At 39.1% G+C, this 27690-nt stretch overlaps 2 protein-coding genes and 1 pseudogene across 7 annotated transcripts in view; 2 read left to right on the top strand and 1 right to left on the bottom strand.

The window, feature by feature from the left end:
- Window positions 1-15714, top strand: part of SLC3A1 (solute carrier family 3 (amino acid transporter heavy chain), member 1) — a 33982-nt gene extending 18268 nt beyond the window's left edge. The window contains exons 5-10 of the mRNA XM_010842293.1: window positions 382-501; window positions 2770-2894; window positions 4195-4390; window positions 8102-8269; window positions 9271-9387; window positions 14935-15714. Coding sequence (XP_010840595.1) covers window positions 382-501; window positions 2770-2894; window positions 4195-4390; window positions 8102-8269; window positions 9271-9387; window positions 14935-15375 — 1167 coding nt within the window. The 3' untranslated portion in view covers window positions 15376-15714. The remainder of the gene's footprint in view (window positions 1-381; window positions 502-2769; window positions 2895-4194; window positions 4391-8101; window positions 8270-9270; window positions 9388-14934) is intronic.
- Window positions 15715-16194: 480 nt separating this feature from the next.
- Window positions 16195-27690, bottom strand: part of PREPL (prolyl endopeptidase-like) — a 36087-nt gene continuing 24591 nt past the window's right edge. For all 5 annotated transcript variants that reach the window (XM_010842294.1, XM_010842298.1, XM_010842297.1 and 2 more), the window contains 6 exons: window positions 23279-23454; window positions 21751-21967; window positions 18832-18981; window positions 18290-18413; window positions 16730-16803; window positions 16195-16381 (listed from right to left, as the gene is read on the bottom strand). In XM_010842294.1, the coding sequence (XP_010840596.1) occupies window positions 16292-16381; window positions 16730-16803; window positions 18290-18413; window positions 18832-18981; window positions 21751-21967; window positions 23279-23454 (831 nt within the window). In that variant the 3' untranslated portion in view covers window positions 16195-16291. The remainder of the gene's footprint in view (window positions 16382-16729; window positions 16804-18289; window positions 18414-18831; window positions 18982-21750; window positions 21968-23278; window positions 23455-27690) is intronic.
- LOC104990290 lies at window positions 16728-17391 on the top strand (annotated as a pseudogene). Its single transcript, XR_825494.1, has one exon. The product of XR_825494.1 is annotated as a cytochrome c oxidase subunit 7C, mitochondrial pseudogene (transcript).

The following is a 27690-nucleotide window of genomic DNA, read 5'->3' as shown; positions in this document are numbered from 1 at the left end:
CATAGCATCAGTTACATGTGTAACATTCTGAATTCAAATATGAGGGAAGAATCAGATCAGATCAGTTGCTCAGTCGTGTCTGTCTCTTTGCGACCCCATGAATCGCAGCACACCAGGCCACCCTGTCCATCACCAACTCCCGGAATTCACTGAGACTCATGTCCATCGAGTCAGTGATGCCATCCAGCCATCTCAGGAGCCCATAAATACAGTTATTCCAAAGTTCATGAGGCTCAGACACTGCTGTGCTAAATAGATACTTTTATATGTGGAGGTGACTGTTTTATGGTGGAAAGTCACTAACATACAAGACTTTTATTAAACCTTGTGACAACAATGTGTTGTTGATATAATCAAGCATTTTTGCTTCTTCCTGTTTAGGAAATTATACAGTTCTGGCTCTCAAAGGGTGTTGATGGCTTTAGTTTCGATGCTCTTCCATTTCTTCTAGAAGCAAAGCATCTGAGAGATGAGGCCCAAGTGAATAAGACCCAAATCCCGGTAAAGTTTTAAACATATTAATATATGTATACATGGTTTTAATATATATTATAAAATATTTTAATTATAAATTATATTTATATATATAAATATTTATAAATATGTTATAGTTTTATATTATAAATTTATAATTTATAAATTATAATTATAAATTAAAATTTATATTTATAAATATATATAATTATAAATTATATATATATAAATATAATATATACTTATTTATATTTTTTCTTTTCTGAAAATGTTATCAGAGTATTTTTTTTTTTAGCCTGAGACACCACTTACCAGAGGTGAGTTCTGTTCTGCCTAAGTGCTTTGAATCATTTTCTTTAGGAAACACAGGAGTTTCAAATGCATGCGACTAGATATTTCCTTCTACTGGTTCCCTCCAGAGTGATCTTTACAGATCACTTTCTGAGGGCATGGACAGTGTGGACTCCACCAAGGGCCATAACTCTGTGATTTCTGTCACTCACTCAAGCTCAAGGGAGGTGCTTAAATTCCCCAGGTGCTTTTGCAGTCATTAAAGCCACATGTAAGCAGAACGGAAAGGAAATAACACTTGCTGAGCATCAGTTGTATGCTATGTGCTCTTTCCGTTTAGCTCTCTCAACATCTTGTGAGGTTTCATGATCCCCATTTAGCAAATCTTAGAGGAATTAATTCATCAGGGTGACACAGGTGATAAATGGGATTACCAACCAAAGCTATCTGCAATAGGATTTGGGCTTTTCGTGCTTTCACACCAGTGGGTCTCAACCTTTCCCCTCCCACGTCACACATGAGACACAGTAATAATCACATGCCACTCTCACCCCTGTAGTTGACCACCATGCTACAGTCAGGCTGTTTTCAGTGGCAAGTAGATAGCAGTCCCAAAATGCATTTCAAAATAAAAGACTAGTATATTTATACAAGAGTATGTAAAAATGTGTCCGACTCTTTGCGACCCCATAGACTGTAGCCTACCAGGCTCCTCTGTCCATGGGATTTTCCAGGCAATAGTACTGGAGTGGATTGCCATTTCCGTCTCCAGGGGATCTTCCCAACCCAGAGCTCAAACCCGGGTCTCCCGCATTGTAGACAGACGCTTTACCGTCTAGGCCACCAGGGAAGTCCATGTATAAATGAATTAATAGTGACACATAGCAAAATGGGTCAATCTTAGTGATATAATGTGTAGCAAAAAAAATCTAAATTATGTATAACATGATGCCCTTTTTAGAAAGTAAAATTAAATTCATATGGTTATCAACGTGATAATCTTATCTGAGTAATAAAGGGAAGCTGGCCATTCATGGGCTAATTATGAGACCATGTCATGAACCAAGGTTATGATTAAGCCATTTTTTTTTTCACATCTGATTTCCAGTAGAAAGGAAAACTGAAGGAGAAAAAAAGGTTGTATGTTAGCCAGTTGTCCCAAAGAGAAGCATTTATACTTGGAGAAGAAAAATTCCAGAATAACCTTGCTAATTATAATATGTCGGAAGATAGGCATATGCTTCCACTGAAGACAAATGACCAGAACAATGGATTTTGTGTACTACCCAAGAAAAACTTAAAGTACATGTAACTTCCAAAGATATTGGAGATTTAAAAAAACTTCACTTGATCTAGCAAGAGAAAATCACTTATAAAAAAGGGGTCCACTGAATGGATGGCAACTCATGGACTGTCTAGCCTGTCCATGTCCTAACCCAGGACTTATAACCTGAGCTTGTATGAGACATAATCTTTTACTGTGATTCTAGAAGATTATTGTAACCCTTGAAAAGCACAAAATCAGTATCAGGAAAAATTATTGAAACCCCAAGAAAGTATAACTATAAGAATAAAGGACAAAAGTGGTAAAAAACCAAATTTAAATGCATGGTATTAATAATTTTGTGAGCAGATAAAGTACAAATGTAATAATGTACTCTAATCATTAAGATAATTTCTTTTGTTTGCCTTTAAAAATGTGGAGCATTTGGGACAATAAAATGTTTAGGAGGATTTTGTTAAATACATTTGTAATCAATGTTTAGCTGTTTGGTAAAATTTAACTTGTTTACTAGATTTACAGTTAATAAGTTAAGCAAAAAATGAAACACTAATAATATTGAGTGTTCTCCGTGAACAAAATCCCTTGAGCAGTGGAAGCCTTAGGACCATCTTTAAGCATGTGTGTTTTGGTCTGAGTCCTTTGAAGAGACAGTCCACACGAGGCCGCTATGGGCATTTGACATGTGACATTATGGTAACCACGCTGTCCTGTTTTCAAAGGACATGGTCACTCACTACTCGCAGCTGCACCATGACTTCACCACCACACAGGTGGGAATGCACGACATTGTCCGCAGCTTCCGGCAGACCATGAATCAATACAGCAGGGAGCCAGGGCGATACAGGTAACCACAGGCACAGCGTATGATCTGCACTTTATCCCTCACAATCACGCATCCTCAAGAGGTTCCAGTTATAATTTAACAAACCGTATAATTACAGTGCATCATAACTCGATTACGCTAGGGCCTGGTATAGTCTCTCATGTTGCTGAAGTTTGCTGATTTAGTTTCCTCTTTTGTAAAACGATGCTAGTCACAATATGTATTTATTAGGAATTTTGTGAAAATTAATTAAAAATATATTATCTAAAGGTTAGTCTTTATTATTTATTATTTGCCCTGTTAGCATGCAAATGTTCCAGCTAAGCTGTTAATAGATCACAATGGTTAGGAACACAACTTTGGAATCAGGTGGGGCTGAGGTGGAGTCCTCAGGCATAAGAGCTATGCCACCTTGAGCTGGCATAAGGTTAGTTAACCTAAGTCTCAGTTTTCTCATCAACTAAAAAGTGCTAACTGACAGCCATATAAGGTTGTGAGATTACATGAGATGTCTGTGAAGCACTTAAAACGATGCCTGGCACATAATAAACACTCAGTGAACTTAACTCTTGTAGTGTTTATATTGATTACCCAACAGAATCAATGGAAAAGGAATTCAAGAAACTTCTTCTTGAAGTAGGTTCTCTGATAACTGTCCCCGTTTTACAGATGAGGAGACTGAGACTCTGGGCATACAGGTAATGGTCACCCAGGCAGTGATCACAGAGATGAGATTGGAACTGAAACACCCCAGCTCCGGATACTGTGTACTTATCCATTCAATGTAATGTCTCCAACAGCTAAAGCCAGCATTGATGTGGGTCATTTCAGGCAAATATGTGTTCCCTGAAGAGTGTCTGCTTTCCAGCAACTGATAGTGCACCCCAATAATCAAGTGAGACTTTACGGGGATTCAGACACAAGGGGAGGTTTCTTGGGTGAGCCGCCCTCATCTTATATGCAGGCATGTACTGTATGTTCCAAGTGCAGTGATGAGAATTACTACAGAAAAGTCTTCCTGGAAGTTACTGAGTTTCGTTTAGATTTAGAAAGCAAAGAACGGTATTGACTGAGATCCAAATGTGTTTCTTTTAGACATGACTCAGTATTGGGCTAGTCTCTCGGTTTAATGTGTTGAGAAATTGCCAGTTGACCCAGCGTGCCATTTCTGTGCGTCGGCTTGATTCTGCTTCCTTAGTAAGCCCTAGCTGACATGGTCAAGTAGCGTGCATTCATTCCCATCCTGTCCATGAGGATAGCAGCTGCGAAGCGCTTTCCCAGTCTCCTCACAGACCCTGACGACACTGTACTTCTCTTACAGGTTCATGGGGACTGAAGCCCATGGAGAGAGCATCACCAAGACCATGGTATACTATGGGTTGCCTTTTATCCAAGAAGCAGATTTTCCCTTCAACAGTTACCTCAGTAAACTAGACAAGCCTTCTGGCAACAGTGTGTCTGAGGTTATCACATCCTGGATGGAAAACATGCCAGAAGGAAAATGGCCTAATTGGATGGTAAGTCCTTATGCCCAGCTCAGCATAGGGTGCTGGTGCGCTCACTGCAAAGTCAGCTCTGAAACAAGGGGCACGTGTCTGTAAGTGACCTTCCCCTTCCCCTCAGTTTGTGACGGTTTAGTGAGCTGGGCCCATCCCAGCTCCTGATCAGGTTCTTGTCATTCTTCACTCTTTTCCTTCTGGTTCTCAGAGCAGATAATCTCAACCGATCTGTCCCATTTGCTGACTCCTTGACTAGTTCAAATCTGTCTAGCCCTTCCAGTGAACTTTTCACTTACTGTACTTATCAACTAAAATTTCAATTTGGTTCATTTTCATGACTTCTCTTTATTGACAGTATCTATCTGATAAAACATTGTTCTCATACTTTTAAGTATGAGATATGGTAATGTAGATATGGTTTACATTTTTGAACACACGTATACGAGTGGAGTTGAAGTTATTATCCACAAAGGCCATACCTCCCTGGTTCTTTGCATGTCTTGTATTCTCTTATTGGTTGTTGAAAACTGGATGTTTGAATGTAGAGATTTTGAAAATCACATTCTCCCCTTCCCCAGTGTTTGTTTCTTCATTGACTTTTGTGGATTAATTCTGTAAAAATCTGTATTATTTGTCGTGTGCGGCCACTGAAGTCTCTGCTTGGTCACTAATGATTGTTAAGATTCCTTAGAAACCTTGAACCAGTGTCTCCCAGCATTCGCTGAGGGGCTGTTAGTGGAGTGGGGGAGGGAGGGATGCTTTCAACACTCCTGCAGGCAGCTTACAACTTTGCCTTGGTCTCTACTCTCCTCTAGCAAGAGCTTCAGGGTTGGCCAACAGGGAGAGATTAGAGTTTCCCTGGGCACCTGTGCATGTGTGCAGGCTACTAGATTCCAGGAAAATGTCAGAGTCTTTCAAAGCCTATTATGGTCATCTCATTTCCAACTTTTAAGTTTTTCTGGTCAGTCTCTGGCCCAGGTTGGTAACCCCACCTCTGGCAAGTAATCAATTGTTTTTGGCATATGCCTTCCAGATAAGATGATTTGCATACTCAGCTCTGAGTCAGAGCAGATAAAGAAAAAAAACCCATCCAAAAGTGAGCTGCTGAAAAGGTTAAATAGTGACAGTTCTTTAGAGATGGAGCTTTTGATGAACTTTATTCTGGTCCTCCAGAGCTTACTAGGCTGTTGATTTTTACAGTTACTGTTGGTTTTCAAGGCTGTCTTGAATCTGAGGGGAAGGGCATGAGATTAGGGCCAGTTAAAATGACACAAATCTTAACTATTCTTACTGAGACCCAGCTGTTTCTTCTTGAATACTCCTTGGATTGCTTGTAAGCCTTTCATTTTCAAATTCCGAAAAAGCAGATTTTTTTTTTTGGCCAGCATTCTCCTTGCTTTCATGTTAGAGATTTTGGTGGTCCTTACTCCACCATTCCAGAAGTGCCCCCCTATACAAATTTTATAATGGAGTTTTAGCACTTGGTTTTTTCATATGCTGAAAGTCTCAGATATCACTGGCCTGTGAGAGGCCCTGATCTCTGCACATTGCTGATCTTGATTTCAGTTCTGAAAAAGGCAAAGTGCTCTAGGTCCAGAAGACTTGAGAAATCACAGAGTTCCTTGTCAGATGCTTTTGCGATAATGAAAAGAATGAACAGTAGCGAAGTGAAGTGAAGTCGCTCAATCGTGTCCGAATCTTTGCGACCCCATGGACTATAGCCTACCAGGCTCCTCAGTCCATGGGATTTTCCAGTCAAGAGTACTGGAGTGGGTTGCCATTTCCTTCACCAGGGGATCTTCCTGACCCAGGGATCGAACCTGGGTCTCCCACATTGTAGGCAGACGCTTTACCGTCTGAGCAGAACCGGTCTAATTGTAAAACAGTATTATACTTAAGAGACCTTCCAACCGGCCACCGTTCGCCATCCTCCAGTGGATACTGTGGCCATGCAGTATCACATAGGAAGACCAGGTGTGCAAAGGAGTGAGGCTGGAATTCTTAGCTCCCATCTTGTCCTGAAGAGTCCCGGATAAGCCCCCAAGATGAAAGGTTGTTGTTGAACCACCTAAAGACACTGGGATTCTTGGCCTCTAGAGGAGAACAATTCAATCCAGGGCCAGAGACGAGGCTTGACCGCTCAGAGCTTTTGTGTAATAAAGTTTTATTAAAATATAAAGGAGATAGAGAAAGCTTCTGACATAGACATCAGAAGCGGGCAGAAAGAGTACCCCTAAAATTAGTAACCTAATTTTCTGGCCATAAAAAAAGAAAAATACTTTACAATGGTCTACAGAAAGGTAATTGTAAAGAGAGTTTTAGTAGATCTAAAGAAAAAAAAAAGGCAAACTTCCTTTTTTTGCTGAATTATAATGACTAAGTTCCTATTTTCAGACTCAAGTTCAAAGGCTGGTTTTGTGCTATAACCCTGACCTGAATAAATGATGCAGCTTCTCAGAGCCTGTGTCATCATTTGTGAAATGGAGGTAACAGTACCCAACAGGACTGCAGTGAAGGGCTAAATAAAACGTAGGTGTGAAAGTACTTGTAGACAGCAAGTGCCATGCTTGACTTACGCACGAGATTTGAGTTGTGGTTTATGCAAAGATTTGTTAAAACGTGTAATTAGAACATTTAACAAAGAAATGGGCCTTCCCTGGGGGCTCAGTTGGTAGAGTCCACCTGCAAGGCAGGAGACCCGGGTTCAGTCCCTGGGTCCAAAAGATCTCCTTGGAGAAGGAAATGGCAACGCACTTCAGTATTCTTGCCTGGGAAATCCCATGAACAGAGGATCCTCGTGGGCTACAGTCATAGACTGTTGCAAGAGTCAGAAACGACTTAGTGACTAAACCACCAACAAAGAAATATATTAAATAGAAAACCCTGTAAAAATTTTCTTATATGTTAAAAATAAAAGTTGATTTAACTTTTTAAATTTCTTTAGAAAAGTTCAAAAATCTCACACATATACAGGGACACATCAGAAGGCTTCTTCTCACCCCCGTCCCTCCCTGTCTCACACCATCCCTCCCCCTCTCACCCCTGTTCTCCCCCCCGCACCTCTGTCCCACCCTGGTCCCTCCCTGTCTCACACCATCCCTCCCCCTCTCACCCCTGTTCTCCCCCCCGCACCTCTGTCCCACCCTGGTCCCTCCCTGTCTCACACCATCCCTCCCCCTCTCACCCCTGTTCTCCCCCCCGCACCTCTGTCCCACCCTGGTCCCTCCCTGTCTCACACCATCCCTCCCCCTCTCACCCCTGTTCTCCCCCCCGCACCTCTGTCCCACCCTGGTCCCTCCCTGTCTCACACCATCCCTCCCCCTCTCACCCCTGTTCTCCCCCCCGCACCTCTGTCCCACCCTGGTCCCTCCCTGTCTCACACCATCCCTCCCCCTCTCACCCCTGTCCCTCCACCTGTTCCTCCTCAGGGGGAAACATATTTCCTTTCCTGTTAGTATTCTCTTATCCAAATGTGTGAAAATATTAATAGGTACTCTCATAAATTACATCTTATTGGCAGTTCCATCGTGAAGTAAAGGGTTACCATCATCTTGTTGATCACAATTTTACAGCCAAGGAGCAGGGTTAGGGCTCAAATTCATGTTTGCTGATACAAGGTACCCATGGTTAACCATGTTTTTCTGCCTGGTGAACTTTTTGTGAAACGGTAAATCTTCGAGATAACTCTATATAGAGCACTTAAAAAAAAAAAAAGTATCTGCCTTTCAGACTGGTGGACCAGACAGTGTCCGGCTGACTTCTCGTCTGGGAGAGAAATATGTCAACATCATGAACATGCTTGTTTTCACATTGCCTGGAACTCCCATAACTTACTATGGGGAAGAAATAGGAATGAGAAACATTTTAGCTGCAAATCTCAACGAAACCTATGATGCTGTAAGTTAATATAACTTAACCACGCACCATACCTCATTTTTTTGCCAGATCAAAGAATTTACTCTTCTGCTACCAAAATCATGATTACTTAGCTTTTGTTTCTTACTGTTAGGCAGTGATAATTTTTCAGCTTTCTTGATTGGAGAGCTTGTCAGAAATGCTGCTCCCTGAGCCACACAAGTGAGTTTTCCCCGTAGAGCCCAGCATCTGCATTTCGAAGATATTTTCTAGCCAATTCTCAGGTGAACTAAGATTTAAGAAGCCCTGTTTTGAGTTTGGAATATTATTCATTGCCTTCTACCTGAAACATGGAGTTAAGAACACCAATTATAGTGCTTGTCTGTATTGCTAGATCTGGCTTGGCCATAGCACAAAGAGTCTTCCTTTTATGTTAACAAATGTTATGTACAACCTTAGGCCTGAGTAGTTTAAATTTTCTTTTCATTTGAGGCTATGGATTTCACAATTATGTTGCTAAGCAGATAAATGATCTTGAACCTGTAATTTGTATGGTTAGCTTTAAATTGTGAGATCCAATTTCCCTAATATTTGATCCAAATGAAACCTTTTCTATTTAAGCCCCTAAATTTTTGTGTGTACTCATGCAATAACCAGGTTAAAAAGGACATAATCTAGGCTTACTTGTACATGGCTGTATACTTGAAGCCATCATTGCTGTATCACAGCAGATGAGTCTGTAAATGGCACGTTTTGAAATCCGACATTATTCAATTTTAGGGAAAACCAGCGAAGATTCCAAGCATGTATTGATGTTCAGTTAGTAGTTTATTCACACTCAAGATGTCCTTAACTGTTTTCCAATAAAGTGTAAAGCTGGTTTTAAGTACTGAATGTTAAAGCCTTTTCCTTATGAATGCTAATGAATTTGAGTACTAGCTGAGAAATTAGGGAACTAAATACTTATTACTAATAAATCATGGCCAAATTACATTCCTTTTAATAACCAGATAACTGTTTTTTTCTTTATGGTCTTGATATAGGGTACTCTTTTCTCAAAGTCACCAATGCAGTGGGACAATAGCTCAAATGCTGGTTTTTCTGAAGGCAATCATACCTGGTTACCCACCAGTTCAGACTACCATACTGTGAATGTTGATGTAAGTATCCATGAAAATTTTATGCTGACTCCAGAAACAGGAAATGAGTTTCTGTTGTTGACAACATACATTCACCTTGAGTTGTCCAAAACCTTAACTGGTGTTCTTTAAATCAATCACATAGGCTTCTTTTGTAGTTTTCATTTTTAAGGAGTTTGCAAGTCATGTTTTTGTGAAAATATGAAGTGGTGCACAAGCATTATCAGAATAGTTACAACTCATCCTTGGAATGATTCTGAGGTATGAAATATTAAGGACATTTTATGGAGGTCTTTAAGCAAGCCAGCTATCCTTTCTCCTTTCCTGTCTCTCCAAAGGAAGGAAGGAAAGTAGATCAATCAATCTAGGGTAAGATTCTTGAGAGCAAGGCTGTTTACCTACAGAAACTAAAGACGTAAATTATCCCTAGAAGTAGCTGCTCTGGAAAAGCGTACCCTCCAGCTTTTGCCTTTACTGTTTTCTGTTCTCATGGTGATTGAATCTGCCAAGTTCAGCAAACAAATTTCTTAAACAGGAATGCATTAATTCCAGCAAAGAGCCAAACACATTTCCTCAGATCAGAAAAATGTGAAATAGGTTCAGGTGTTTTTATGGGAAAACACACTCTAAACTACTTCAGTGGAAGAGAAATTATCGGCATCATGTGAGGATACAAGTTTTATAGCATCTACTAAGTATTTTGAAAACACTCCCCAGATTATTCTGACATAGAACTTCAAGTAAACCCTCCTGTTCCCACAACTTACGGCTCCAAGCACCTCAGGGATAACTTTGTAGGTAGGTCAGTGAGACACAAAATCTGTATTTTAACATTTGTGTTTTGGATTAAGTATACTTACTGATTTTCACTATGTCCAAATGTCCAGAATACTCCCATAGGCCAATTTGATATGTAAGAAATCTTATGTAAAAATGTACACCAGCACAGATGGGAAAACATAAATGCAAATTACATTAATGGTCAGATTAGTCAAGTCTTTAAAATGATCATGAGTCATGCTTGGGGTGATGCTATATCATAATCAAGGTGACCAAAAGTCTCAGGGAATGCCATTTTAATGAAACACCTCCATAAGAGCCCTAGAATAAGGTGAGAACTTAATTTATAGAAGATAGAAAGTAAAATTAAGATTACAGAGAAACAAGAGCACAGAAACCAGGCAAAATATTACTCAGGAGCAAACAGCACTGACGGGTACAGGTGAGAGCACTACAGGAATGTTCCTGCACCGCTGTAACTGGCTGCCCAAGAACCTGCCTGAGGAGAAAAACCCAGGGCCTGATTGGTCATCAGACTTTCGATAAATGAGTAGAGCAAAGCCTGAGATAGCGTTAAACTTCTACAAGCACAGAAGAAAGAAAAGCAGCAGCAGAAGAGCCAGTTCAAGTGATGTCCCTGGGAGGATTCACTGAGGAGTGATCTCAGAAATAAGCGCTTTTACTCCTCAATTCACAGAGGCCTTGAAAGGAGGGCAGGACCCTAGGTTTGATTACTATTAAGCAGGAAAAGAACCCCCACACCCCCAAAGACAAACCAGACCTACCTCCAACGTGGTTTTTTGCAGTTACTGCTGCTTCTGCTAAGTCGCTTCAGTCGTGTCCGACTCTGTGCGACCCCATGGACGGCAGCCCACCAGGCTCCCCCGTCCCTGGGATTCTCCAGGCAAGAACACTGGAGTGGGTCGCCATTTCCTTCTCCAGTGCGTGAAAGTGAAAAGTCAAGGTGAAGTCGCTCAGTCGTGTCCGACTCTTAGTGACTCCATGGACTGCAGCCCACCAGGCTCCTCCGTCCGTGGGATTTTCCAGGCAAGAGTACTGGAGTGGGGTGCCATCTCCTTCTCCACATTGCAGTTACCAGAGACAGGCAACTGAAGACAGGCAAACATGGAGTATCAAATACAAAAGTAAATGAATCACCAAAAATCACACTACATTTGAGAACAATTAAGACTGTGAGAGGCACTAAGAAAACACTGAAGCAAGCAAAGAAAATAATGACATAAGACTTCATTACTAATAAAATTGCCCCTTCCCTGGTAGGTTATTCTGTGTAGTCCCTTAACTCTCTTAAAGAAGTGATTTGATATGTTAGAAATGTAAAAATATTGTCAAAATAAACAATAAAATAGAGATTCTAATTACTGTGCTGGAAAACTGACGCAAGATTTTATCCCAGGGTGTACTACAGAAAGGCAAAGAAGTTTTTTTTTAAACACAACATGACTATTTTAATACACAACCAAAATATAAAACACCATAAATGAAATGATGGCAAATGGATGGCAATAAAAGATAGTATTTATTTGTAAATGATTAACATCCTTAGTCATAAAAGAGTTGTTAGAACTAGTTACAAAGATATTGATATTCCAAGGGAAATGAAAAAAAAAAAAAAGGCAAAGAAGTTAACAGTGTAGAGAGGACATTTTTGATATGTGGAGAATAAATCTAGGAATTCCAACATATACCAAAAAGTGAGTTCTAGAAAAGAACAGAGAGGAATAAAGAGAAAACCATAAAAATACATAGAAAGAAATCAGACTTGAAAACAGATTGCCTGAGAAAAGGACTAAAAATTGAACTGGCATCAGCTTTCTCAACCGGATACTAAAACACATTAGAACGTTCCCTTCACAGTTGTAATGGAAACTTGATTCTAAACCAAGAATCCTATATCCATTTCAACTGGCATTCAAGAGCAAAAATGGAAAAACAAGGACAGAAATTTTTACCATGGATAGCCAGTTCCTGAAAGAGAAATTGGGGACTCCAACAAAACCTAAAGGAATCTAAAAGGAAGATATGATGTATAAAATATAGTGAGGAAAGGAATCAGCAAAATTTAAGGATGAATACTTTTTGATATATAATGTAAAATAAGGTCTCCTGGAGTAAAAATGCTAGTGATCTATTTCTATATGGGAAGTAGTGGCAGGGCAGGGCTGCGTGTGAGCACGAGTGAGTGAGCACACATGAGTGGGAGCCAATGTACTTTAGAAGGATGGAGACAGCGTAACGCACTCTAGAGTTGAGCTGTCCAGTAACCACCAATCACTGTGATAACTAAAATTAGACAGAATTACAAGTTCAGTTCCTGTGTCACATGAGCAACCTTTCAAGTGCTCAGTAGCTAGTGGCTACCACATTGCACAGCACAAATACAGAGCTTTCAGCACTGCAGGAAGTTATACTGAAGAGCACTGCTGTGTTAATAAAAATGTTTTTAAATGGTCATTACAGTTCTAAGGGTAACCATAAGAAGAACAGACATAAATGATAATTTTCAAAGGATATTAGAAGGAAAAAAAGTACATAGAGAAAGCCAAGCGATCCAATAAAAAGCTAAAAGAAAGAAGATAAAATAGTGCAATTAAAATAAAAGATGAAATAAGGTTACAGGATTATGTCTAAACATATGGTAATCACAGATATAAATGGCTTAAATTCACCTATTAAAAGATAAAAACTCTTGGATTAGAAAACAAAGACAAAATCTGACATAAGAGACATAGCTAAAACAAAAGGGCCCAGAAAGATTGCAGCTGACTATCACTTTCAAAACAAAAAAATGCATATAGCTTTTAATTTAGTAATTTCATTCCTAGATATCTCTTCCAGAATACTCTGGAAATGATTTATATATTTTATCAATAGAAAACCAGCTGAATCAATTACAGTTAATCTATACAAGAGACAGACTTCCTGGTACACGGAGGAGCCTGGTGGGCTATAGGCCACGGGGTCACAAAGAGTCGGACACGACTGAGCGACTTCACGACGATACAAGAGACAAGTATGCAGTTTTTAATGCATATTAAAATCATATTCAGAGTGGACTGATATGAGACGACCTCTGACCTACTAAATAATAATATAAAAAAAGGCTACAGAATGGTAACATGCCACTATTTGTGTAAAGAAGGAAAAGGTATGTTTACCTATGTTTGCATAGGTACAGAATGTAACATTTCCTATGATACATAAAATGGAAGAATATATACACAGTAAGAGTGTATCTCTGGGAGAGAAAATGGAAAGCTAAGGGAAGAGGTTGAAGAAAACCATTTTATTTGTATATTATTCTGATAGATGCATTTTACACTGTATGCATGCATTGTCTATTTTAAAAAATAAAGTTACAAAAAGCAGGTGGGGAAATATTTAATAGCAGACAAAATAGAATTCAATATGAAAAGCATTATGAGACAAAGGCAGTTTTGAAGAATTGATAAAAGAACATCCCACTATAAATCATGAATCTGTGCATCTAATAGCTTCAAAATATATAAAACAAATACTCTGAGAATTGCAAAGAGAAACTAAGAAATCGCAATTACAGAGACACTTGAACATACCTCTAGAAAGTGGTAAATCAAGTAGACCAAAGTAACAACACTTACTGGGCACTTTTTATGTAAGTGGCACTGAACTATGCTTTTTCATGCATTATCTGAGGCTATACAAAATGTTAACAGTAAGTTGACAAGTCATATACATATACCATACACATGTACAATAAATACCTCTGTACCTGATAAACACAGAATAGACTTTTTTTCCAGAAATTTATTAAATAATACCACACATTAGACACCTGCCCCAAATAACCACCACTACTGCTGAAGTCAACATGACTGGCAAGACTATAATGAATGAATGTTATCACTGACTTGGTAACAGCTTATATGAGGACAAATCTGGCATTATGTATCAAGTATACATACTCCTTGACACAGTAATTGTCTTTCTGATATTTGTGTCATAAATAAATAATGCAAATATGGGGGAAGCATATTAGAAACTCAAATGTCAAAATGAAAGGGAATGGTTAAGTATGGTATAACCATTCAAGTGGATTATTATTCTGCCATTAAAATGACATTTAATAACAGAAGATGTTTGAAATGTTAAAGAAAAAAAGAAAAATACAACATTAAATTATGTCTGTTTTATATAGCTATAAAATTTACCTCAATCTTAATGGACATATATTACTTTTATGGGTAAAAAAAAAAGTAGTGCAATCTCTTTCACTTTAGACAGCATTTTGCTCTGCATCCTTTTTTGCAATTCTCTGTTCATAACTAGCATCTCCTGAAGTTACATCAACCTACACATTATTCTACAAAAGAGAACAGAGAAACCCCAATTCAACAGAAGTCCTTGGAGTCCATGGCCAGGATGGCTGCTTTTCTGCCAGTTAAATGTAGCATAAAGGGATTTATTTAGGCAAGTTAAATATCCATTAAATTAGATATGGACATTCAGTGGAGTCAAATTTGATGTCCAAATCAGCTGTGGCCAAAATGTAGCAGAAAAACTGTGCACTCTGCAAGGACTCCCAGACAAGGTAAAACCCTGGACCTGTAGTTGCTATTAGCAGCTAAATGAACTATACGGTTCAGTCTCTTAGTCCTGACTGACTCTTTGCTACCCCAATTTAGTAGTTATTTTAAGGGACAAAATTGAAGCAAGTTTTTTTGGGAAATAATTCTTGATACTCTGAGAATCAAACATTTATGTTAATTTTTTTTTTTTTTTAAATAGGTCCAAAAGACTCAGCCCAGATCAGCACTGAAGTTATATCAAGAATTAAGCCTGCTTCATGCCAATGAGCTGCTCCTCGGCAGGGGGTGGTTTTGCTACTTGGGGAATTACAACCATTCTATCATGTACACAAGAGAGCTGGATGGGATAAACAGAATCTTCCTCATGGTTCTGAATTTTGGAGAATCATCAGTGCTAAATCTAAAGGAAATGATTTCAAATATTCCCACAAGAGTGAGGATAAGGTTAAGTACCAATTCTGCCTACGGTGGCCGTGAAGTGGACACGCATGCTGTTACACTGGCCAGCGGAGAAGGACTCATCCTTGAATACAACACTAGGAATCTCCTTCATCGTCAAACAGCTTTCAAAGAGAGATGTTTTGTTTCCAACCAGGCATGCTATTCCAGCGTATTAAATATACTGTACAGCTTGTGTTAGGCACCTCTACGAAAGAGATGGAGACACTGGCATTCCGTTCTAGTCTAAGCATTTGCAGTAACTTCACATAGAGCACCATGCTCTGGGTAAACTTTATGAGTGGTCACTAATTCTTTTTTTTTTTTTGGCTGCACCATGTGGCATGTAGGATCTTAGTTCTCTGGCCCAGGATCAAACCTGTGCCTCCTGCATTGGGAGCATGGAATCTTGACCACTGGACTTCCAGGGAAGTCCCGAATGGTCATTAATTCTGATATATTTCTGTAACTTGAGTGAAACTGCTTTAGGGAAGGTTCTTAAATGTTTTTCAAGAATAATAAAATGTTTAGAAGAAAATTATCACTTGCAGGAACTTGTAACTTTTTGAAATAACATCAATAAAAGATGATCAGAGCACCTAGGACTCCAGATGATTAGAAAGATCTAATGAATTTTAATGGGAAGCAGGGATGATTAGAAAGATCTAATGAATTTTAATGGGAAGCACGTTCGTTACCTTCGTCCATAAAATGTAGGTATAGCAATTGGAGGATGACTTAATTGCCAGAGTGCCTAAAATTTTTCACTAGCAGAAATAGGACCTTGATGTGTAAACTGTTCAAAGAAAATCATAGTAAAACTAAGCTGTTCTGACAGGAGAAAGGGGAGACTTCTGCTATCAGCAGCCCTTCCCTCCCTTCTCTATGTGCTTCTATGCAGCATGGTTTGAAAATTACTTTCCTGGGTTAAGGGGCATGTGCCTCAGTGGAGACATTGGTATAAGCAAGTGAGCTGTTTATGAAAATCAAATGTGGATGGAGAATAAAATTTTTAAAAAATTATTTACTAACTTAAAAAACTCACTTTTGTGAACATAATTGGAAATATGACTATGAAAGACTTCAGTGTGTTTCCAGTTCCCAATGAAAGCAGCATTTCAGAATTTTAGATATTTCTTAAGATTATCAAAAACACTGGTGCTGTCAAGTCCAAGTTCCTCATACAGGAATTTAATTTGGGCTGTAATCTAAAAGAAACACATTGAAAAGAAAATTAGAAGGCCTTTGTGGTAAAATTCCAGTGTTCCAGGTCTCTCCTTGTCTATTCATCTTCATGTAACTATGAAATCAGCAATTTATGCCAAGAGAATTTTTTTATTTGGCACATAGGTGGAAGCTCCCAACAACAGATTCCATTACTTTCTCTGACAGAGCTCATTCATCAGGAACCTGTCCTCTTTACTCACTCAGCATTTCTCCTCTTCCAAGTCTAAGCCACAGACTCAACACCTGGTGAAGTAGCCTGCACAGCCCTGTGTAACCACAGTACATCACTACTTGGGGATTTACCACCGTAGAGGGGCTTTACAACATACCTTTTTGTGAGAATCTTCAATCACATGGTTGCCTCCAGGCTGAATATCTAAAATAATATTGGGGACTTGATAGCCTGAAAGAGTTAACATATGAAACAATTAGAAGGATTTTGGCTCTCCTTTTCCCTCTCCTTTTCAAGCATTCTATTAAAATAATAGTGAAGTCGTGAGACAAGGAGCGGTAGGTTTGCAGCCGCCATTTCTTCCGCCTCCGGTCTCTGGATCTTTTGTAGAGCGTCCAACAGCGCTATGTTGGGACAGAGCATCCGGAGGTTCACAACCTCAGTGGTTCGTCGGAGCCGCTATGAGGAGGGTCCAGGGAAGAATATACCATTTTCAGTGGAAAACAAGTGGAGATTACTAGCTATGATGACTTTGTTCTTTGGGTCCGGATTTGCTGCACCTTTCTTTATAGTAAGACACCAACTGCTTAAAAAGTAATCCATGAGACAGATAGGAAGAGGAGCATATTAAGAGGTGCAGTCTCTTAAAAGGATCAATCCCTTGAATTCAGCATCCTAGATATGTTTGTAAATAAATTTGTAGCATAAATCCTTAATGCCTCTTCTCTGAAATATGGAACATGGTAATTGAACATGTGCTTACATTTTGTTTGGGTAATATTGCATTATTAGTTTCTTAATTAAATATGTATTTGATTAAAAAAAAATAATAGTGAAGCTGCTGCTGCTGCTAAGTCACTTCAGTCATGTCCGACTCTGTGCGACCCCATAGACGGCAGTCCACCAGGCTCCTCTGTCCACGGGATTCTCTGGGCAAGAATATTGGAGTGGGTTGCCACTCCCTTCTCCATAACAGTGAAGAAGAAAGGCATAAACCACCACCACCACCACTAACAAGAAGAGGTTGGGGGTGGGTTGGGGTGGGGAGCAGTAGAAAACAAATTCCTGAAACAGGAAATTTGGGAGGAGGCCCAGACAGAGGAGGGTGGATAGAAAGACACATGGAGAAGGTTGTGACCTAGGAAGAAGCTAATGGGTCCTATGGCATCTGAGAGCCCCGTGACTTGGAAACACCAGATATAGCAATGGGTGTGAGTGAGATGTGGAACTGAATAGAAGGCAACTGTGTGAAAACTTATATGTGAGCTCTTTCCACCTTGAGCCCAGATGTTCCCATGTCTTGACAAGGAAAAAAAAGGTAAGAGTTCTTTAATACAACTGAAAGATCTACAGAAAATTAGAGCTGCTATTTTGGGCATGGAAGCTCCAGAGCAAAAACTTTAAAGAATGCCAAGAATAATAGCTCAATTAATTTTGTTGAATGAATGAATGGTATGATATAGTATGATACTATACCTCCAAGTTACGTTTGATAAATTTACTTTTTTCTTTGTACCTTGCCTACCTTTTTAATGCTGTCCTTTGAAAAAGAGGCAAGGCAGCTATAGTCATTACATTTGCTTCTGCTGGGCAGTCAACACAGGATAACAGTGATTTGCCTATGATTCTGGGTGGCTGATTTGGTCTGCAGCATGAGATGCGCCGCTCCGAGCAGCCCCCTGACAGCGACAGTCCCTGCTCCCCGCTGGCTTCCTACCTTCCCCGCTGTCCTTAGCATGCTCTGCGATGGCTTCCTTGAGTTTCTCTGTATAGTTTACGATTCCTTTCAGAGGTACACGTTCGTCATTTTCATAAGCTGTGATGTGAATTGAAGGATAATGCTGAAAGGAAAGAGATGTACAAAGAATTCCTTATGATACCATTCCTTAGGGATTATGAAAACCAATTGCCTTGGTTTATGAAAAACAATTATCTCTATTTTTTTCCCCTAAGCGATAGACTTTTTTTTCCCCTCATTTGATATTTTTGAGATCTACAGCACCCCAATACTAGACTATCTGTTACCTGGAATAACCTTTTCTTGATTAGTGAGACCTTGATCTTACCGAATCTAGTCTCCTGAGCTATTAAACAGAAACAAACAAGGAGTATGAGCAGGGAAGGGGCTGGAAGGTGTCTGGGTACTATAAGGAGACACAATATTAAGGCCTTACTAAATTCCTGCTTCACCTTGGATACACATCCTTCTAATTATTTTCTCTGTCACTTCAGGATAGTATTACAACTGCCTTTCACTACCTGAGGTTTAATATTTTGACAGGGACAGTAACGTTTTATGTAGTTCTTGTGTTTTTCATCAGATGAAGGATTCCCCCATTCTTCTAATTCTTCTAATGTCAGAGGAAGTGTCGTGTCCATCATGGTGTTGAGAACATCCAAGAAAGGTGCCTTAAAAAAAAAGTCAGAGAGACGTAAACTTCAATTAGTAAAATGGGTTTCAGATAAATACTATACTTTATGAATATACATGCTGACATGAGAGAACAGAGCTCAAGCAGCAATGTACATTCCCAGGAGCCAGATTAATTACCCATCTGTAACCAGGGCCTGAGATCTGTAACTGGCTTTTAAGGTATTCAGACTCCTTGAATGACAAAAGGTTTATCTTCCTATTTCACAATTTTTGCTTTTAGTTTTCTTTTTTCATATAATAAGTGCTGCCACCTTACATCCACTAGGCTCTATAAAAAAAGGTGTTGGCAATGACGTGGAGAAATGGGAACACTTGTGCACTGTTAGTGGGGATGTAAAATGGTGCACAGTATATTGGTTTCTCAAAAAATTAAACTCAGAATTGCCACATGCTCCAGCAATTCTATTCCTAGTTGTGTATCCAAAGGAAATTAAACCAGGGTCTTGATGAGTACACCCCTGTTCACAGCAATACTGGAAGTAACCCGAGGGTCCACTGATAGATGATGGATGGATAAGCAAAATATAAATGCAATGATACAATGAAATTCAACCTTAAAAAGAAAGACACTTGCTACAGCACAGTGGACCTTAAGGAAATTATCTAAGTAAAAATAAACCACTTGTAAAGAGGTATGTTTACAAGTATACTATACTTGTATGATTCATACTATACTATATATATACTATATAATATATATACTATAATCATACTGTATTTTATGATTCCATTTATACAGGAGGTACCTTAGTGTAGTCAAATTCAAAGAAAACTAGAATGGTGGTTACCAGAGCCTAGGGGAAGGGGGAGTTGGAGAGTTGCTACTTAATGGGTACAGAGTTTCAGGTTTGCAAGATTAGTTATAGAAACTGACTGTACAACAATGTGAATGTACTTAACACTACTGAAATGTACACACTTAAAAATGGTTACGATGATAAACTTTATGTTATTTTACCATAATTAAAAATAAAACTCCCAGAACACATGAATAAACTCAGCTGGACACTTTACATTATAAAAAGGTAATAAATGCTAAAGAAGAAAATCTGAAGAAAATCTGAAAAATATCCAAGTTGAAAAAGAAAATCACTCATTGGCTTATAACCAGTGTTAAAAGAAATGGCAGCTGCTTTGTTCATGAAGCCATTATAATCTTCTGATAACCTGTTTTTCAGCTTTGTTTTCTATTAACATTAAGCAAGTACATTGGGCAAACACAATTCTTTTTGTCTGCCTAATATCTTTGACTTAGCTCCTTTTTTGCATTTAGAGTATCCCTAACCTTATGACACCGGCTGCCTCTCACTGTAGAGATGCTAAATGCCAGATAGGTCCCGTCCCAACTTTGCCTCAAGAGTGACAGGTTACAAGCAATGTGGGGTAAATATCCTTATACACACATTTCTGATGATTTCCTTTCTGACTTCTAAAGTCAAAGTAATTTCTCAAAGTCAGAAGTTAGTCACATTTTCTTTATAATTCTGCCATTATTATCTTTTTGCATGGAGTTTCTTCCCTTCTACACTTAATATTTCTATTAAAAACAGATTTATAGGGTAAGATTATTTAACACTTATTTACTTCATACAAGCCTACAGTATACCCCACACCCTCAAAATTAAAATAAAAAAACCCTGAAAATAATTTCTCTATCCTAATTATCTTCTAGAGTTATCTACTGCAGAAGAACAAAATTTGCCACCCCCAGATTATTTTAAGCTGAAAATAATCAAGGTCCAAAAAGTCTCAGAAAGAAACTTTGACCTCTTCTCTAACTGCCTGAAGAATTTAGACAGAGGGCCTATTACAGGAATATCACCAGGTAATAAATATGGATGACATGTGCTGGGGAAACGCTTAGAGACCAGAGTCCACTCTGTGTTCCCTCGTCTCCGCTAACAAACATTTATCAGACTTTCACTTTTCCATCTCCACATGAATTGCCTTCTATCCCCTGAAGTCCCAAATCAGTACCTCCAGCATCCTCTTTCACCTTTAGCTGAAGACAGTATTTAAGGTGAGAGCTCTGGTCATTGTGGTGAGTCACTCAGTTTTCCTGGGTCTCTCCCATGTATACATGTCACTAAACTTTTGTTTCATTTTCTTCTGTTAATCTGCCTTATGTCAATTTAATTCTTAGACCACCCAGAAGAACCTAGAAGGGAAAAGGAAAACGTCCTCTGCCCCTACACTAACCAGGAAGCAGGAGAATGGTAGAAGTGAATGAGCTGCTATAATTTCATAATTTTGGACACCAGCAAAAGACTATATAGAGCCTTTCCAGAACAGGTCAAAGTATTTCAACTGAAGTACAGAAAAACTACTCCTAAAGACCACTAGTAAGAATGGAATATCTGAAAATAAAGAGTCCCTAAATCCAGGACTGAAATGTTGATGCCAATAGAGCCAAAGGATTTCACACATTCCAGAGTCAGTGTGCTCGGCTTGACTTCCTAGATCTGGGTGTCATATACGCTTTGCCGCTTTTCCACCAACTCTAAATGCTCTTACAGATATAAAATGATCAATGAGAATAGCCACTAATATCCTTTAGTGGAAATCCTTAAAAATCAATAAAGAATACTATCAGGAAGTTCTCCCATAGCTACAATTCTCTGTTTAAAATTTAAAAGCTCTGCTATACTTCTCTGCGATGGTAAAACTGGAACAGGAAATTTTTCTTAGAGCATCTATTATTTCACACCTCCCTATTCGGTAAACAGTAGAGACAGAGTACTCACCTCCAAAGTCACAGCCCTCAGCAGTTCTGGGCTAGAATTACACAATGCTCCCACAAGCACCCCTCCAGCACTGAAAGCAGTCAGGGCTGTTAGACTTGGCTGAGAAAAGCCTTGGTCATGAAGCGTCTTAATGCAAGCTTCTAAGTCAGCAAGACCATTGAGTTTTTTAGTTAGCCGGCCATCAGCGTGCCACTGGAGGCCTAACTCACCACCTCCCCTGAAATTAAAGGGCAAGAAAGTTTTAGTGGGGAAAAAATATTAATGATATAGGTCAGGGTCAGCAAACTATAGCCTCTGGGCTAAATTTGCCCAGAGGCCTGTTTTTTATATGGGCCTTGAGCTAAGAAGGATTTTTATATTTTTAAATTAAAGGTTGGGGAAAAAAATAAATATCAACCAGGAATATGCAGTGGAGACCATATGTAGCCTGCAAAACTTAAAATGTTTACTATTTAGTTCTTCAGAGAAAAAGTTTGCAAACCCTGTTGTAGACAATCAAAACTTAATTCAACAAATATGCTTTGAGTGCCTGCTTGCTATTTACCAGGCATTATGCTAAATGCAGGCCTTAAAAATATAAACAAGTAGAAATCCTCTGTCCTGGAGGTCATAATTTTTTGGGGAAAAACAGCTACCAAGCAACACAGTCACTGCTATAACAGAAGCAGAACCAGAGCAGAGACTATCCACCTGTCTATATATGTGAGTCAGGAACATGAGTGCTTTAAGGAGATGACACCTAAGCTGAGTCTTGAAGGAAGAATGTGAGTTCCCAGAAGGGCAAAGAAAGGGATGGCATCATGGACTCAATGGACATGAGTCTGAGCAAACTCTGGGAGACAGTGAAGGACAGGGAAGCCTGGCGTGCTGCAGTCCATGGGGTCACAAAGAGTCGGACACGATGGAGAAACCGATCAACAACGAAAAGACAGGGAAGGCATCGAGACACAGCATGTGGAAGGTCACAGAGGCTGTCATTTCAAATGATGTGGCAAAGGCTGCATGTGTAGGATGTACATGGCTGGAGAGGAGGGTGTATTTGGGGAGTGCTGACAGACGCCACTATGAGGATAAGCCACATCATTAGGATGTTAATATGGAGGATTTGGATTTTATTGTGGAGATGGGAAAGTGGTAAAGGATTCAAACAGAAACAAAATACTTTTGTGTCTTGAAATCAGCAAAATAATACAGAAATTAGAGTGGAAAAAAGAGAGTCCATCTTAAGAAGCTATTTTAGAAAAATCCAAACTCAGGAGAATGAAATGGAAACAATAATGTAGCTAAGCACAGAGACTGGTTTATCTATTCTAAAAATTCTAAAAATCTGGTATAAAATCCTAAAAAGATACCCTTTTGCTCCTGGGATTAAATAATCCCAGACCCAGGGTTCTGCTAGTGAACCAGGTTCCACTAGCACAGGTTTAGGAGTACAAATGAGCAAATCAATGTTCGCTCCCCAGCATCTTGTTATTCTGGACATGTGATGATGCTCCAGCCCTCATATGCCACACAAAACATGACTCACCGAACATGACAATATGCTAATATCCAGCCATCGTCCACCAACACCCGCCTTTCAGGCCTGAAATTCATTTTCAAATCCATTCCATAAGCTCCATACACTTGTACCAGGAGAGGTTTCTTCTGCAAGTCCTCAGAATCCGTTTTATGGAAAACGGTCATTGGCACTAATTTTCCATCCTGGAAATGAAGATGTATTATGCAGGTAAAGAAGTCTTTTGAAACAGTTTTTTATCCCCAATTTTATGTGATGCTTATTGATGTTGAGCAGCAACTTCACTTAATTAAGACAAAAGAGTTATGGTCTCTCAAAGCCCATCAGGGTCCTTAATTTTCAGCTACTCTGCTGACACAATATTAGAGTAACTAGAAAAGATAGTAAGACAGACCCTGGCTTAAAAATGGTTTATTAAATGTAGCTTTTCATGACAGTTAAGTAACTTTATAACGAGTTCTTCACTACTCAGTTTAACTATATTTTTTCTTTCAGGACAAACCAAAGTAACTATCAAGGTTACATATATTAGCATAGTATTCTTCCTATACCTCAGGTAACATATGGGCATTTCCTATCTTTGAATATATACAAATACATTAACTAAAGAAGTTTAAACAACTCCATTGTTGGTACTCAACTGTCAGAATTCTCAGTCACTAAAACCTGAAATCTCTTCTAACCTAACACCCACTCACATCCTCTTCATCGACCTATTTAACTTTATTCTGAAAATCTTTCAAAGTGGTTCAGGTTTTATAAATTTTAACATCTAAATTATTTTTAAGTCAAACAACTGTATCTCAGTGTAGTTCTCTGGACAGATAAAATTAAGATAATATGAACTATACCTGATCTTCCTTTCATAGAAAAAGGGTAGAAATGTTGGTTGTCACCCTGCTTACAGAAACTAAGGAAAAAGCACTATTTTACATAAGGAAAATAATATAACTAGGCCACTCTATATTTTTTTCACTCTCATTTTGAAAACTTCACTTTGGGGCACTACTGTGTTATCAAATAAGGAAGAACTCTTCCCCTCATTATTATACTCAACTTGTTACAACAGTGTAAATGAATTTTTACCTCTCAGTAAGATTCATTGTTATAAAGAGATATAGGTGAATTTCTGTAAAATAATCCTTCCCCCTTTCTAGCGTAACTGTTTCTTTTTTGGTTGCGCTGGTCTTCCCTGTGGCATGCGGGCTTGGTTGCCCCACTGCGTGTAGGATCTCAGTTCCTGACCAGAGATCAAACCCAAGTCCCGTGCATTGGAAGGTGGAATCTCAACCACTGGACCACCAGGCAAGTCCCTGTAGCTTAACTCTTTTTAAAAAATAATTTTATTTACTTATTTTTGGCTGTGCTGGGTCTCCACTGCTGTGTGGGCTTTTCTCTAGTTGCGGGGAGCGGGGGCTACTCTCTAGTTGCGAAATGCAGGCTTCTCACTGTGGTGGCTCCTCTTGGTGTGGAGCACAGGCTCAACAGTTGTGGCACATGGGCTTGGCTGCTCTGTGGCATGTGGGATATTCCTGGACCAGGGATCGAACCTGTGTCTCATGCATTGACTGGTGCATTCTTTACCACTGAGCCACCAGGGTAGCCCCCTAGCTTAACTCTTGATCATTCTAGAGACAATACTTCCTCAGAGAAGCTTTCCCCATTTCTGCAGATGAGGTAAGTTCCTTTTACCATATGTTTCCACTGTCCTCAGTACATCTTCCTTTGCAGCAATCAGTACATTAGTAATTACTTCTTCAAAATCTCGCATCTTCCCCACTAGATTTAATATCCACAAGGGCAGGGACTAGCTTAGTTTGCTTCACTCTAATTGCTTATTACCTTCAAAATTTTTGCCATAATGACACACAAACTATTTTTTTCTTTAAATCAACTTTTAATATTTAAATATACACAATACACAATATCAAGGGCTTGCTAAGCTGGTTAAAGGGCTTTCCAGGTGGCGCTAGTGGTAAAGAACCCACCTGTCAATGCAGGAGATGTAAGAGACATGGGTTCAATCCCTGGAGGAGGGAAGATCTCCTGGAGGAGGGCATGGCAACCCACTCCAGCATTCTTACCTGGAGAATGCCATGGACAGAGGAGCTTGGTGGGCCACAGTCCATACGGCTGCAAAGAGTTCAACATGACTGAAGTGACTTAGCACGTACGCTCGTTATAAATTTTCTAATCCATGTTTAAAAAATTGCATGAGTATTCAAGTTTAAAGAAAAGTCCATTTACTTCCTAAGATGATTTGAGTCTTGCAGTGGAATGTGAGATCCACTTTACTAAACGGTGATAATGTAGTCTCATCGGGGCATTAATAATTAACAAACAGAATCTTTTCAGTAAATGGTGGGGCTGACAGTGAGGATCACAAAGACTTACCTTGCTTTTGGCTTCCATACGTAAAACACGACTAGTCTTTGTTATTGGGTCTTCATGCCCAGTTTCCTCAAACAGTTTGCCTTCTGCAAACTTGTATGTATAATATTTCGGGGGACGTATTGGAGAACACAGCTGAAAGGGGCAGTTCTTTGGGTCTGAATTTGTATCTATTATGAATCCACAGGCCCAAGGCGGGAGCTAAAGAAATGGAACAGTTAGCTGTACTCTTTATTGAGACACTAAGTATTATTAATTAAATTTCTGGGTCTGCTCCAAACAAGATGATGTAGATATCAAATTTATTTTTATCCACTTTCATCTAATGCCTCATTTAAGGATTACTTCAGTACAACAAAAAAAAATAATGACCAATAAAAATAAGAAAAAAGTACAGGAAAATGGTTTATCATGATTCTAGAGTGACTTAAAATCTCCTTTAATAAAAAAAGCTTATCTGGGGATATATAAACTTGGGCAATGAAACAACAAAAAGATTAAGAATAACAGCCAATCAAGTAGGAATTCCAGAACCCAAAGATATCTTCAAGATCTCTCTTCTCATAGAACATGAGATCTCTCACTTGTGGTTTTAATAATTTACCCAGCAGCCCTCACTCTACTGCCTGGACAGCCCCAGGGACGACAGTCATTATTCCAGGACTACAAACTAGCTCAGCAGCACTAAAGCATTTACAATTTGTTTTTAACTTTAGCTCCCAGGCTAACCATTGTGCAGAACAAAACCTTTCCCGCACACCTACTCTGAGAGACTCGCTGCTATTATGATTAAGATTGTTAACTTTGAGAAAAAAGGAAAAGAAATCAAAATTTATTCTCTCCGAGCAGCAGGGTCCAGCCTCAAGCCTTCCACTAACATCCCTCTTCCACCTTTTAAAAGAACTCTAGTAAGCAGGCTGACGGTATGTTAGAAATGGCACTGAGAGTCAGAATATTTCAAAGAAAATTGCCTTTCTTTTCCTGAGTAATTGTAGAAAGAGCAAATTCCTTAGAAAATCAGAGGTCTTGGCACAGCAACGTCACTGGTGGGCACTATTCAGAGAGGATAGATGGGGGATGTGTGCATAAAGAGTGTATATTTAACCTGTAGAAACTATGGTCAAAGAGCTTAGGTTCACAGAGAAAATTTCTTGTAATTAATCCAAAGAATCCACTGCTGTCAAGCACTACAGACATATATTTGCATTGTCTTTCTAGAAGAGTCCCTAATTTATTCGTTTCAGACTGTGGATTATTTTCAAGGATAATTTGTTTATTTAAATATTATCTATTTATAATGTATACAACCATAACTAGAAAGAAAAATGTAATCATGAAAGTTAAAAATCATTTTTGTTTTAGAACATTTATACAGCCTTTTAAGACACCAGACATTACGTTTGATAATTTGACTTCATGAAGTAGATAGAAAATTCTGGCCGTTTTATTTAGGTTCTCATTCTTTCTTATTTATTTCTGGAGAAGGAAATGGCAACCCACTCCAGTACTCTTGCCTGGAAAATCCAATGCATGGAAGAGCCTGGTAGGCTACAGTCTATGGGGTTGCAAAGAGTCGGACACGACTGAGTGACTTCACTTACTTACTAGATGTTGTTTGGTAGCTCAGTCATGTCCGACTCTTTGCGACCTCATGGACTGTGGCACGCCAGGCTTCCCTGTCCTTCACCATCTCACGGAGCTTGCTCAAACTCATGTCTATTGAATCAGTGATGCCATCCAATCATCTCATCCTCCATGGTCCCCTTTTCCTCCTGCCTTCAAACTTTCCCAGCATCAAATTCTTTTCCAATGAGTCAGTTCTTCATATCAGGTGGCCAAAGTACTGGAGCTTCAGCTTCAGCATCAGTCCCTCCAATGAATATTCAGAATTGATTTCCTTTAGGATGGACTGGTAGGATCTCCTTGCAGTTCAACAGACTCTCAAAAGTCTTCTCCAACACCACAGTTCAAAAGCATCAATTTTTCTGCACTCAGCCTTCTTTATGGTCCAACTTTCACATTCATACATG

Source organism: Bison bison, unplaced genomic scaffold (genome assembly GCF_000754665.1).
Source record: "Bison bison bison isolate TAMUID 2011002044 unplaced genomic scaffold, Bison_UMD1.0 scf7180017864177, whole genome shotgun sequence".
Lineage (NCBI taxonomy): Eukaryota > Metazoa > Chordata > Mammalia > Artiodactyla > Bovidae > Bison > Bison bison.
Note: the sequence above shows the minus strand (reverse complement) of the source record. Positions and strands in the feature narration are given on the sequence as shown.